Source organism: Artemia sp. Qi Xiang Cuo, chromosome 16, assembly GCF_049724085.1.
Source record: "Artemia sp. Qi Xiang Cuo chromosome 16, ASM4972408v1, whole genome shotgun sequence".
Lineage (NCBI taxonomy): Eukaryota > Metazoa > Arthropoda > Branchiopoda > Anostraca > Artemiidae > Artemia > Artemia sp. Qi Xiang Cuo.
In genome coordinates, this window is record NC_142809.1 from 50,133,881 (window position 1) to 50,148,733 (window position 14,853).

The 14,853-nt window shown below is 37.8% G+C and overlaps 1 protein-coding gene across 1 annotated transcript in view; it reads left to right on the plus strand.

The window, feature by feature from the left end:
* Positions 1-14,853, plus strand: part of LOC148943049 (pseudouridylate synthase TRUB2, mitochondrial-like) — a 45,433-nt gene that overhangs the window by 11,742 nt on the left and 18,838 nt on the right. Inside the window, exon 2 of the mRNA XM_089101958.1 lies at positions 13,289-13,618. Within this exon, the coding sequence (XP_088958084.1) occupies positions 13,289-13,618 (330 nt within the window). The remainder of the gene's footprint in view (positions 1-13,288; positions 13,619-14,853) is intronic.

The window sequence follows — 14,853 nt, forward strand, 5'->3', positions numbered from 1 at the left end:
ATATACACTATATACATTCACAGCTCGTACATGACGTGCAACGGAAGGAAATCGTAAAGGTGCCCCAGTGCACCTTTTCTAGCATTGGTTTCCTGCGTTACCACAACTTCACGAGGGTCTGGAATAAGATACTTGTCCAAGAGAAATGTATTTCTCTCGAACAGCGGTACTCGTAACAGAAATTTTAAATATTTGCAGAACGCAGATCTAGCCTTTAGTCGCTCTGTTTCCGTAAACCATTCCCATACAGGGGACAGGTAAAGAATATGCGGGAGTGCCACCGCTCTATATAGCCTCGCCAGAATTTGCCGATTGTATGAATACTTCAGGGGAGCCAGTTTAGCATAGCTAATTCGTAGGTTTGACATAAGGGTGTCAAGGCAAAGAATTCTAGTTGCTTTCTTATCTCGACCGTACAAAAGACCTAAGTATTTAAGCGACGAAGACGGTGCAATAGTAGCGCTGTCTACTGAAACAGTTGGTTCTGGTGCATCCCGTTTCGTTGAGTTGAAAACCAGAAAGTCAGTTTTCTTACCATTAATTTGCAGACCAATAGCTCTATAGCCAGATACAAGCTTATCTAAATTATCCTGCAATAGACTCAGAGAAAAACTTAACATAAGTAAATCATCGGCATAGCTTATTAGACTCAGATCACAAAGATCAAGGATAAGCCCACCAGAGATTTGTTTTGTAACCTTAGAAGTCAAAGTGTTAAATAATATTGGACTTTGAACTGAGCCTTGTCGAAGCCCTCTATTTAGTTTAACTGGCGCACTAAGTCTTTCAAGTCCGAGTTTCACTCTTAAATAGCTATTAGAGTTCCAACAGGATAACATAGTTAATATACGGGTTTTCACGCCAGCATCTAGCAGGGTCTTGAAGACGGCAGACTGGATGACTGAGTCAAATGCAGCAGAAATTTCGACAGTACATACATACACGGACAACCCGATTAGTTCAGCTTTAGCAAGAATACGCTTTAGAAGTCTATGGGCAAAAGCGCAGCTGAGATATTTTCGAAATCCAAACTGTCTGTGGTCTATAACACATTTCGATGCAATTTCGCTAAGAACCAATCTTTCCAACACTTTGCTCAGCGTGCTTGAGACAGTAATAGGCCTATAGCCTCCACACTCATTCGCGTTTTTTCCATTCTTGAGGATATTCGTAACAACCCCGGTACAGAACGAGTTAGGAACGGTCGCACTATCTATACACATCTGAAAGAGTAGTTGCATATGCTGAAGCAAAAGCGGGGAACCATTGCGTAGATGATTACCACTAACACCATCAAGACCGGGAGCCTTGTTACCCTTTAACTGGCTAACAGCCCTTGAAATATTATTTTTAGAAACCACAAAATAATTTCTCTGTTTCAGAAGCGAACCAAGACTTGATTTTAACGATTCATCATATTTATTTTCCAAAGGGATATTTTTTGACCCGAAAACCTTCGAGTAATGTTATAACCACTGTTCTTCAGGTACTGTGGCACAATGCTTTGGCTGCACTCTACTACTTGAAAACTTTTTCCACATATTTTGCGGGTCGTGGATAGCCTCTTTCGAAGCAGTTTCTGCTTCCTCCACTTTAAGCTCATCCACACATGCTTTGTATTCTCTTTTTGTTTTATGAAAGAGATTGAAAACAGTACCTGACCTAGGCTTGCCGGATTCGCGCCATACTGAGTACCACATCTTAGACCTCCTTTTAGCATGATTCACGTAAGGATGGTCGCTCCATCCCCTTTTCCTAGTACCTTTCTTAATAACTGGACTAGGTACAGATGCAGACTCAGCAACTTTTAGCGCGTGGGTGATTTCAGCACAATATGTGTTGAGTGCGATTTTTTCATCACACCCATTGACCAGAAGCTGAAATGGAACTTTTATTTTGCCCAAAATTTCGTCACACGTCGACTGATACAGATCAATATTAATCTTTTTCCACTCGCGTCTTTCTATGTAACCTCGATTTCTTGATTTCACTGCGCGACTAAAAGGAACACGGAACTTGAGCCCGAGATGGTCACTTGCTGTATGCTCTGAATCCACCTGTATAGGCAAGGGGATAGTGAAGTTTGAAAAGACGTGATCAATATTGCTTGTGCTTCCTGAGTTGTGAATGAACGTAAAGTTTTGATCTTTAGTGTAAAGAGTACATTCACTCGGAATACATGTCATAAGAACGTCTTGTAACTTTCCTTTCAAGAGAGGGTCACACTGGAAGTCACCGCAGACTAAAATCCGCGAATTCCCCAGTTTGCGGAGCAGTCTTCCGAGTCGACCACAAGCCTCGGCATACCGTTTTTCACTGAGATCCGTGTTCATGTTAGTTGGTAGGTAGACACTGACCAGCGTGAAAGCACTGGGGCCAGGGAACTCGACTGCTAGGTAGAAATCGCATGAATCAGGTTTACGACAGTCAATACTGTCGTCAACGAATATCGCAAGTCTACCACTACCGCGGCCCCTTGCACTGGAGTGCTTAACCTCATGACTGTGCACAGATTTATCAGGAATTGACTGAATAAGCCCAAAGTTATCGGTAGTTAACAAGTGTTCATGGACGCAAACAATGTTATGTGCTATGCACAAGTTCTTGACATAGTCCAGTTTGGCAGCATTATGGCCGTAAACATTGCGGCAAAATATAGATTAGCTTGCTTACTTTAGTAGTTAAAAAAGGTAAACTATTTGCCTGTTTTGCTGGAGAAATTCTGGTGCTAGACTCTTCAACATGCAGAATTTTAGCTTTTACATTTGACTAACTCTGATCAATATCATCAGTAATAAGCTTTTTCCAGTTGAGATTGTCAATTTTTTTTCAGAGACTAGTTTGTACTTCACATATTTTTGTTGCTTAGAAGAATGTTGTTTGGTAGGCAGACATAACTCCAAAATCATTACTACATGGTTGCTATTACCAACAGGTGTGGTTATTACATTCTTAATAAGAAGGTCAGGGTTACTGAGAATAACCAGATCAAGAGTGTTGGAGATTTGACCTTCCCTGAAATGAGTTGGTTGTGAGATTGTTTGACAGAGGGACTTATCAGAAAAGGCAGACAAAAAAAGGATCGCTATTAGAAGAACCAGATCCATCAATCCATTGGATTTCAGGAAGCTTAAAGTCCCCAAAAGGGCAAGATCATGGCTGGCAAAATAGGACATCACATGAGATAACATGGCTGTCAAATTAGATTCAAAGTCCAAAACACAGGGAGCACTGGGGCTTCTGTAAACAACACCCACTGCAATTGAGATTGTTTGATTGTGTGAGTTTATCCACGAAGACTCAATTCCACCAGTAGTTAGAGAATTAAATTTAGTGGGACTAACATTTAGTCTATTTTTTATATATAAGCACACTCGATTAGAAAAGGAATTTAGGGGAATTCAGATTAGAAAAGAGTTGGTAACCATTGGTTTTGTTTTTATCAGGAGATAAGACTGACAAGGTGTTTTTTGGTGAAACTTCTATAGTTGCTGCAACATTCACTGATTCTGATATCATACAAAAGGAAAGTTAAGAGGGCTTACTATGGAGGCTATCAACATTGGAGCTAAAGAACCTCATTCCTTGTTAGGTAGGAATTTGAGAGGATGCAAGACTACAGTAAGCAGGAACCAAAGAACTGGTAAGGTTGTTAGATACAGCACTATGAAACAACAAAGAAGAAACAGCAGCTGAATAAGTTGTTATAGAAGAAACAAGAGAAATGTCAGTATCAGACAGGGAAACATCATTTTAATCACTACTAGACAGTTGAGAGACAAAATTTTGTGATGCGAGTCCATAAATATTTAAACAATTGACAGAGGTTGAAGGAGGCATAGACATTAGTGGGATACTGGAGAGGTCAGGGGGATTGCTCCAACTCCCGAATTGTTTTTGAATTATGGCACTCTTGCAAATTATCAAATCCGCCTCTCCATTAGCTTTTCTGTGTTTCAACTCCTCAACTAGAGCTCTGTGCTTTATTTGATCTTCCTTTGGACTATCACCATAGAAACTGATTTGTCCTTTTGTTCCAAAGAATTTTGTATTATTTGTTTTCTAAATTCAGTTGATGGCACAGAAAAAGGAGAAGAGGGGGGCAACTACCAGGGGATTTATGGCTCTTTGAAAGTCTTTTTACTTTGGCTGGGGGGTGGGCGCACCGATTTCAACTACATAAGTTTGTAACAGATAATTGTAAAGGAAAGCTGCATTATCAGTTTGGATGGGGATTCCATATGCAACAATATTCTAACGTCTTTGAAAACGCTGGCGCTCTGAACTTGCTATCTGACGAACATCAGTTTCAGTTAATTGGGCTACAGGAAAATGAGACAATTCGAGAAGACGCTGTAGAAGTCAATAGCTCCTGAACAGTTGAAACAGAGCACATAGAATATGGTGAATTTTTAATATGTGATACCATATTGGCGATATCACTAACCTGAGCAGAAATGTCACACTTAATGCCAGTTCTCAGTTGGGAAAATGTTTGGGTCAACTGACTAGTGATGGCAAACTTCATTTTGAGATCTTTCCTGAAAGATTTCAAGGAATTTTCCATAACAAAAGCTAGTCTTGCTATCATAGCCTGCTCACTCAAGGGAGGGGTCGGGGGGGGTTTAACTTTGCAGGCTGGACATGACATATTCTCCAGGGGACAGGTCCATAAAATCACCACAAATCCACGTGGATGCCATTTCAAAAAGCAAATACTATCTGCCTCATAAGAAAGCAGAGTGCTACTTCTGTGGTGGCACATACTCTCCCCAACACATATGCCCTGCTAAAGGAAAAACATGCTCAAAGTGCAAAAAGAGTAACCACTTTGCCAAAGTCTGCAGAAGCAAGGCAGTGAATGCTGTTGGCAATGGTGCAACAGAGAGCCTTAGTTTCACTAGTGAATTGCAAAATCAGGAAGAAACCGAGGTATTTCTATATACAATTGGAAAAGACTCCAGTAGTGATGAAGTCTTTGCAGAATTATCTGTCAGTAGAGAGCTGAAGATCAAATTTAAGGTTGACACTGGTGCTCAGGTTAACATACTCCCATCGCAATACTTAAGTAAACTGTCAGAAAAGCCAAAGCTATCCAAAGCCACTCAACGACTCACCAGCTACTGTGGGTCAGCCATACCCTACCTTGGTGTATGCAGCCTGTCATGCAGCTACAAAAATGGACCTATACAATCACATGTATTCTACATAGTCAAATCAAACACCACACCCATAATTGGCCTCAAAACAAGCATAGACCTGAACCTGATCAATCCTTTTCCGAGCATTGAACAGTCCCCAGAAGCTGAAAAAGTTTATATGTTTAAGGGCATAGGGAAAGTTGAAACAGAATGCAAGATTCATTTAAAGGACAGTGCAACACCAACTGTACACCCAGCTATAAAAGTACCACTAGCCATGAAAGAGAAGCTAAAAAACGAACTAGATAGGTTGGAATCCCTTGACATCATTGAAAAGGTTAGTGAACCAACAGATTGGGTAAATGCCATGGTAATGGTTGCGAAAAAGAATGGAACTGTCAGATTATCTATTAACCCTATGGACCTTAATAAAGCCATAAAACGTCCACACTACCCTATCCCAACCTTTGAGGATGCTGTTGCCAAGATAGATGAAGCAGTTATTTTCAGCAAGTTACATACTTGCTCAGGCTATTGGATACTACCACTCTTTACTCGATCTTCATACCTAATAACTTTCAGCACAATATTTGGACGTTACAGGTGGAAGAGATATCCTTTTGGCCTTGTGTCGGCGCAAGATGAATTCCAGAGGAAAATGGAAGAAGCATTTGAAGGTCTTAGAGGCATCAGAATACTTGTCGATGACATCTTAGTATACAGAAAATCCCATAAAGAGCATGACAAAAGGCTTACTGCAGATCTCAACAGAGCTAAAGAAACCGGAATTCAATTCAACAAAGACAAATGCAAATTTGCAAAAGATCAGGTCAGATAGTTTAGACATATCATCAGCAAAGAAGAAATAAAGCCTGATCCTGAAAAAATAAAAGCGATAAGGGATATGCCGAATCCCAAGTCATAAGAGGAGCTTCAGACGTTACTTGGAATGTTGAAGTTTCTATCGAAATACATACCTGATCTATCTTCAAAAAACAAGCCATTGAGAGACCTGACAAAAGCCACAGAATTCAAGTGGGAAGCTGTCCACAAATCATCAATGGAAGAAATAAAAAGGTCCATATCAGACAGCTTATCTTTTTTTGAACATGATTGCAAAACACTGGACCTTAAGGTAGATGCATCAAAACATGGGCTGGGAGCTGAACTATCCTTGAAAGGTAAAATCTTTGGTTTTGCTTCCCGGGCGCTAAGCAAGACAGAGCAGAACTATTCACAGATGGAGAAAGAGCTGTCTGCCATCGTTTTTGGATGCAAACACTTCCACCACTACATCTATGGTCGCAAAGTCTTCGTTACAACTGGCCATCGCCCACTAGAGACTATCCTGTCGCGCCCACTCCATGAAGCACCCGCCCGGCTTCAGCAAATGATGATACAGATTCAGCCCCACAACTTAGAAGTCCGACACAGCCCTGGAGCAGAAATACCGATACCTGATGCGCTGTCACGTCTTCACTTGCCTGACATGGACACTCAATTACAGAACGACATCGAAGTTTATGTCCATACAGTGATTAAATCCTTACCAGTGAGCGACTCTAAACTTGAGGAAATCCGGCATGAGACACGCCGAGATGCCCAACTAGCAACACTCGCATCCCTTGTACGTGATGGTTGGCCGTCAAAACGTCAGTCTTGCCCAATGGAAGTTTTGGCCTTCTGGAATATCCAGCACGAACTGAGCGTCCACGACGGTCTGCTATTGAAAGGCCAGCGGATCATCATACCTCACACGCTGAGAACTAACATTCTACACCAACTCCACCATGCTCACCTGGGAATAGACAAAACTAAAATGCGCGCAAGAATGATTGTATACTGGCCAAAGATGAATGCAGATATAGAGAGGTTTGTCTAGAATTCTGAAATATGTTCGAAGTTTGCTACCAACAACCAGAAGGAACCGCTAAGAAGCAGCCAGATACCATGACTCCCGGGGCAACACCTTGGTATTGACCTATTCGAGTGGAATAGAGCATGCTTCCTTATAACCAGTTATTATTATAGCAGGTTTTTTTAAGTTGAAAAATTGCCAAGCCAAACTTCATCCACCATTATAGGAAAAATGAAAACCATTTTTTAACGTTTTTGGATTTCCCAGCTAATATCTTCTGACAATGGTCCACAACTTTTCTCCCAGGAATTCAAAGATTTTGCTCAGTCCTGGGGAATCAGCTTGAAAACATCTAGCCCCATATACCCAAGATCCAATGGGCTTGTAGAAAAGTCGGTTCAAATCTGCAAGAAAATACTCACTAAAGCAAAAGAAGCTGGAACCGACCCTCATATTGCTCTTTTGGTATATAGGATTAGCCCAGTTGACAGTTATGCTTCTCCAGCCCAGCTTCTAATGAGTTGCCAGCTCTAGTCAATCCTACCATCAACATACCAACAGCTAAAACCCAGAATCAACTAAAAAAAAATTTCATGCAACACAGGTTGGTTGAACAGAATAGGCAGAAATCTTACTATGAAAATTCAGCAAAGCAACTCCCGGAACTTCAGACGGGTGAAAAAGTATTTATCCAGAAAATGGCAAATAGCTCTTGGACAAAAGCCAAAATCATTTCGCGACATGAAAATCCTAGATCCTACGTCGTTGAAACCGCTGATGGATCTAGGCTGCAAAGAAACAGAACCCATATCTCTCGACGCCGTTTCCCTACCCCCATATCACTGGGCACCCCAACAACTCAAAACGAAAACAATGACACAGCCTATCTGGACACCTCCCATGCAGCAAATCCGCATAATGATTCTTATCCAACAGAAGAAGCCCGCGAAATTGATCAGGAGTCACACAAAGAAGAGGTACCACTGTCGCCAAAATCATCACCAAACATCAGACCTGCCTCCCCGCGCCATGTGGAAGTTACACCACTCCCTTCTGCATCAGTGAACTTGCCCCGGATCCGCAGTGGCAGAGTGATTAGGCCAATAACACGGCTTGATATATAGACCTTGTTAAGTGTGAAGTTTGGAGATGTAGCATTATCTATTATATTTGCTTGTGCTTGCTTATGTATTACTTGTGTATGCTTTTGCTTATATTGCTTGCTTGTGCTTATTATGTGCTTATTGTGCTTATTTTATTATAGGTGCTTGGGTCTAAATAAAACTATTGAATCAAAGAATTCAACAGCTACTAGGCTACTACATAAAAAAAAAAAAACTAAACTCAACAAAATTTAACAGAAAATACTTCTCTGCAGCAACCTCTCAAACTGTCATTAAATCAGAAATTAGGAATTAAGTCAAATGGTTCTTAAGAGTTAAGACAGGTGCTTGGCTCGAGATTATTCATCAACAAATCTCTGGGTTCTTCTTGACTAACTGCTGCTGTTCTCCTTGATATCAGAAAACAATGTAATAGTATGTGAAATTCAATTTTCCTTACGGAACTGGAACACCTAGGAATAAGAGGCATTGCTCTGGACTTGTTTATATCTTATGTGAGGGAATCTCCCATTTATATGAGAGAAGGTTCAGGAAACAATGTACTCAAGGCTGTATCCAGGGGGAAGGCTAGGTGGTTTGAACCCCCCCCCCCTGAAATGTATTGGTTACTTGTAAAATTTTGTATAAACCAATTTTGTGTGTGCTTAATTTTTTTTTATTTTTGATTTTTTGGAAATTCTTTATTATTTGTTTTCAAAGTAACATTATACTATTAAGACTAATTCAGGTAATAGTTACCATACCTGAATCAGCTAGAGATGACAATTTTTTCTCACTTGCAATTAAAAAAAAACACACTTTTTGATTTTTGGTAACTATGGACTGTGCCTTTATTAGGCTACAGCAACTGCTGCAACAATGACTATCCTTTTTTTGAATGGAGCCACATTTTGGGGAAAAGTGATTTTAAATCACCCTTCATCTTCCAAGTTGATTGGCTATTCAAACAAAACCTGTAAATTCACTCTTAGTGTAGATTGACAAACTTCCTCATCTCTTATTTTTTCTGTGTATAAACTTTGATGAGTACTGCAGGGTCTTTATGAGGCTATCATTCTGCCTTGGTAGGGATTTTTCTAAAGCCCGAGAATATGATGTTGTACTTGCCAACACACAGCCATTACGTCTAATAGTGAGGAATACAATTCTTGGCAGTTTAGTTTAATCACATTGAGATAGGATTCAATGAATCCAGGGCTTTGTTTACTAGTTCTTATGGAAAAAAGTTAATTTTCCTTGTTGGTCGAGGGGGGGGGGGGGCTCTAACTTTCTTGTACAAGGCTTTCAACACTGGCCATTTAGATGGTGCCATTTTTATTTTGATCCAACTCCATTTTCAAGGGCTCTCAGGCCATCTTTTTGAAATTCTCATAAATTTATTTGAAAGTAAACCTTTACCATTAAGATTGACCAAAATCATAGTCACCATTTGTCAACCAACTTCAAATAACATTTTTCCCACTTGGCGGTTTCTATTTTAAAAATTGTTTTTAAACTTATGGTTATTATTTGCTGAAATTTGCTCTTTACTAGGTTGCAGTTAATGTTGCAACTGTGATGTGAGTATATTTAGTTTGTGGAAACTTAGTATTACTAAACAAAGAATAATCTTTTTTACTACTTTGTACACAATCATCCAAATTAGAAAAAAGTTCTTCCAAGTACATGTTGAAGCAAACTGAAGATCCGTGAGAATGTGCATACTCAAATGAACTTTTTCCAAACTGCAAAAGAAAATAGTGTCAACAAACATGCATAACCATAATCCAAATAAAAACACAAAAGGTAGAAAATTAATGTCGACAAACATGAATAACAACAAAACACAAGAGAAAAATGAGACGGGGAAATTTTTGCAGAACAGATCAATCACACAAGTAAATGGAAACAATCCATTAAACAAGCTTCAATAACCAATTGGATCCAAATTCACTAACAAAAAAAAATCAGTAATATAATCAATTTCACATCTGTTTTAATAGCTACAAAATGATTACTTGAATTATTTAATATATAATGTTTTTAAATTCTTATAGCAATTTTGCTTCATTGGTTAAAATGGGGGAAAAAATTAACTAAGTAAAAAAAAACTCTTCCTAAAGAATTAAAACCTTTAACAATCTGACTCAGGATCGTCAGGTTATGATGTTATTGTTCATTTAAACGAATCAAAGAACTCGTCTGAAAGTTTAGTCTATTGTAAATTTCAAGACTTTTTTGCATATTACCACCTCTAGTTTAATATCAAACCTGTGTATCCGAACATTATTTATTCCAGAACAAATATGTGAGCATGTATCAGTGGTTGTGACATCAATAAAAATTAATACCACCCTGCCTATTTTAACTCAGTTTAAAAAACAAACATTTTCCAAAACTTCTTTGTTCAACAGATAATTCTTAATCTGGTTTAAAGAAACTAGTTTGTAGGTAGAAATAGCTTTATAAAAATGATGGGAATATCCTTAAAAGAATTCAATTAAGATATAATTAAGGCATACCTGTTCCATGTATAGTATTATAATCACTCATATAAAAAGTTATGTGTTGCCTCAGTTCAATGGTCACCTGGCTTGAGGATGGTATGACATGACATATGCCACTTTTGTTAGATCCTGGCCATACCACTGCTATGAGAACCAGCTGAGTTAAATTACCAAAAGGTAAGATTTCTATTTCCTGATGTTCAGTCAATCAATCAATTTACTGCGCCGTAATATTATAAAAATAGCAGTGGCATTGTCAACAATTATCAACATCAAATTAAAACACTAAAAACCATTAATTATATACAATAATTTAAAGATTCGACAAAATATGGCAAACATAAAGATAAGTAGCGCTGACTGGAATTTGGTGCTGGTTGTTTCAGGACAACTTTAAGAGCAGCTTTGCTCCTTGTTGCAGGACCGTCAATTCTTGGCTCTAATGAATCCGGTAAGATGCTTCAATGCCGTTGTGAAAAAAGGCATTGGTGGCCGAACCTTATGGCTGCTTCGTGTTTGTGTTGGAATATTCATATTTATTCTCACTCTGATGTTTCAAAATTAGTCATTGTAGTTCATCCATACAACAGTCCAAATACTTTTCATTGCTGACACATCAATGAAAATTGATACCTCTCTGTTTAGTCAACCATGCTAGAAAGCTATAGAGCACTTTACATAATAAAACCAATCAAACAGTTCAAGGTAACAAACTGTAAGTAAGGAGCAACCGGCTCAATAGTAACCGAAACTCTAAAAAAAAAATGTTTCATACCAATAGATACATCAAAAGAAAAAGAATTTTATGCTGATTTCAAATATATAAGTTTCATCAAGTTTAGTCTTACCCACCAAAAGTTACGCGCCTGAGGAAATTTGCTTTATTTCGGAAATAAGGGGGAAACACCCCCTAAAAGTCACATAACCCTAATGAAAATCACAACATCATATTCAGCATATCAGAGAATCTTACTGTTGATGTTTCAAACTCCTATCTGCAAAAATGTGGAATTTTGTATTTTTTGCCAGAAGAAAGATCATGGTTGCGTGTTAATTTGTTTTTTTCCCCAGGGGTAATCGTATTGACCCAGTGATCCTAGAATATCGTGGGAGGGCTCATATGAACGCAAATTACAAGTTCTAGTGCCCTTTTTAAGTGACCAAAAAATGGAGGGCAACTAGGCCCCTTCCCACTCTCATTTTTTGTTCCCAAAGTCAACAAATCAAAATTTGAGATAGCCATTTTGTTCAGCATGGTCGAAAAATGTAGTAACTATGTCTTTGAGAATGACTTAATTCCTCACAGTTCCCGGGGGAAGGGCTGCAAGTTATGAACTTTGCCCAATGTTTAGCCTACATCTAGTATTGGCTGTTGGGAAGTATACAGACGTTTTCAGGTGGAATTTTTCCGGTAGGGGGAGGGGGTGGATCGGGGGATACGTGGGAGGATCTTTCCATGGGGGAAGTGACATTGCTATGAAGGGGGTGTCGGATTTCCCAGCATTATTTAAAAGAATGATGAAAATTTTTCAACATCAAAACTTAAAACAAACAGAAACTATTACGCATGTGATTGGATTTGCCCCCTAGTAAATACCTCGCTCTTTATGCTAACATTTTTTTTTAGTACTTTCATAAGAGCTATTTATTCTAATTAACGGCCTTTGTGATTAATGGGGAAAAAAATTCGAACTTTAGCGTATAGAGCGAGGTATTGACTAGGGGGGTGAACTCCCCTAATATACGAAATAGAAATAAACGAATATAGAAGTTTGTTACGTAAGTTAATTCGTAAGTTACGTATATTTATTACTCATAAATACGTTCGTAAATTAAATTAAACAACTTTCGAGAAAGCCATTTAGCCAGAAAAAAGTAAAATTAATATGCAAATTTTGTTTTAAATATTCATGTACAATGAGCCAAAATAAAAACCTGCATTAATTTAAAAACGTTCGGAAATTAAAAAAAAAACAAGTTTTTTTTTAACTAAAAGTAAGGAGCGACCTTAAAACTTAAAACGAACAGAAATTATTCCGTATATGAAAGGGGCTATCCCCTCTAAACACCTTGCTCTTCACGCTAAAGTTTTTTATTATTTAAAAAAATAGAGTTGTGACAAAGAGTCAAAGTTTAGCGCAAAGAGCGGGGCGTTAAGGAGGGGACAGCCCCTTTCATATACGGAATAAATTCTGTTTGTTTTAATTTTTAATGTCGCTCCTTACTTTCAGCTAAAGAAACTGTTTTTTTGTATTTAATTATCACTCAGAGCCCACTTCTGTCTAATGCATCTTCTCCTTTTATTTCTTGAAATATATGGGTAAGACATGGTTAACACACATACATGGGTAATGCGTGGGTACGTGGTTAATAAGCATTCGGTTCACTGCGCAAGAAGAACCTCTGCTTGAATGTTCGCTGATAACTGCGAGTATAACTTTTGTGAGTTTTTTACTTAGAGTGTTTAAGCTGATTTGAGGTGTGTCTCAGTTTGACCTGGAAAACGTAGCCTTAGTACTCAGCACATATATTAAAATTAAATTAAAGCAAGGGCTTGAAAGATTACCATAGCATTAAGGCTCTTATTGTTTAGAGACCTAAAATAGAACTACTTTCGAAGGAGTTGTATCAGCGATTTTGTTTTCTAGGGATTCAGCTCTAATTTCATTTTCTTTGTAGAACTGTCCACAAAGTTTAAGCCACAAGTTCCTCGTCAGTACTTTCAGATTGTGACACAACCACAGCTTTCATCAGGATCCGAACATTTAAGACTGACAACTGCCAAGAATAATTTAAGTAACAATTTGCAAGAAGATGTCGAAAATACAAGCATACCTCTGGCAGAGGTGACTCCAAACAGCTTGGATCTAGTAATGCACGCAGACTATAATGTTGTAGTTAGACCAAACTTTGCAGACTTGCCTATAGTTTCAGGAGATCCAGTTTTGCCAGAAGATTTCAAACTTGGCTTTTTGAAATATCTTGGGTTTAATACGTCTGGACTTTTACGTAAGTTGGTACATCCTATCATAGTTTAAGAGTAACTGCCTGTTTACAAAAGGATGTACAACAGATGGCTCTCTTTGAAATTTGTAAAACTCTATTTATATATTATTCCATATTATTATAAATAAATAATGATTGATGCTAGCGGCATAAATGTAAGTTAGAGTCTCAAGAGAATATAGGCTAGAGCTTCAGTCTTTTCCCCTTTTTTTGAGACTAAAAATATTCCAAAGGTGCAACATTTTCAACACATTTCAACAGTTCAATAGTTAAACAACAGTTAACTGTTGTTTCAACAGTTTTTTCAGTTCACTTTTTCAACAGTTCTTTTCAGTTCAACAGTGTTTCAACAGTTCACTGTTGTTTCAACACATTTCAACAGTTCAACACAACAACAACATTTTCAACAGTTAAAATATAGCTTTTTCCAAACAAAGTATTTTTTTTATCCAATGCTTAAGCCCTTGAAGATTACTAGATTACCCCTCCTTCCTTTCCTTGAAGACCAAAGATGTAAAAAATTTCAAATACAAATCATGTAAATATGACACTTTTCTCGTAAAAAGGTGTTTTTAAACCTTCTCCACTCCGCGGAAATTTTTTTGGCATTCTTTTCTTGGAAAAATGTCCTGGGTAACTTTTTACCTTGATAAAGCATCTCAATGGCTGAATAGGATATAGAAAGCTCAGGGAGTTTAGAGATCAATTTCCTAGACGAATTTCATCTAAAATAATAATTTGTTTTTTCCCTTTGTGTATACAAAAAAAGCTGTACGATAGAGAAAAAAATTAAATATGCAAAGAAGAAAAAGAGCAAATGGAAACATAAAAACAAGAGCTATTAACATTGTGAAATTATTAAGGTTTTGACACATCATCAATGATAATGAACGCAGCTAAAATAATACATGACAACACAATGTATACATAGTAAACAAACAAATCGCTTTTGCTTTCTCTGCTACAACTTGCAGAGATAGCAACAATTGTATCAGGATGATCGCAAAATGTAACTAAAAGCTCTTCCATCGTATCAAAATTTGAAAGTGCCTAGAGATGTAGCCTATGTGTTTCTAGCCCATGTTAGATTCTTGTAAAAATTTCGTAAAATAGATAAAAGATAACCAAAACTCAAAAAGCAAGAATTTTGATATCGATAGTTGCATCAAAAGAATAGGGTTTTTATGCCGATTTAAAATATATAATGTTCTTTAATTTTAATGTTACTCATCAAAAGC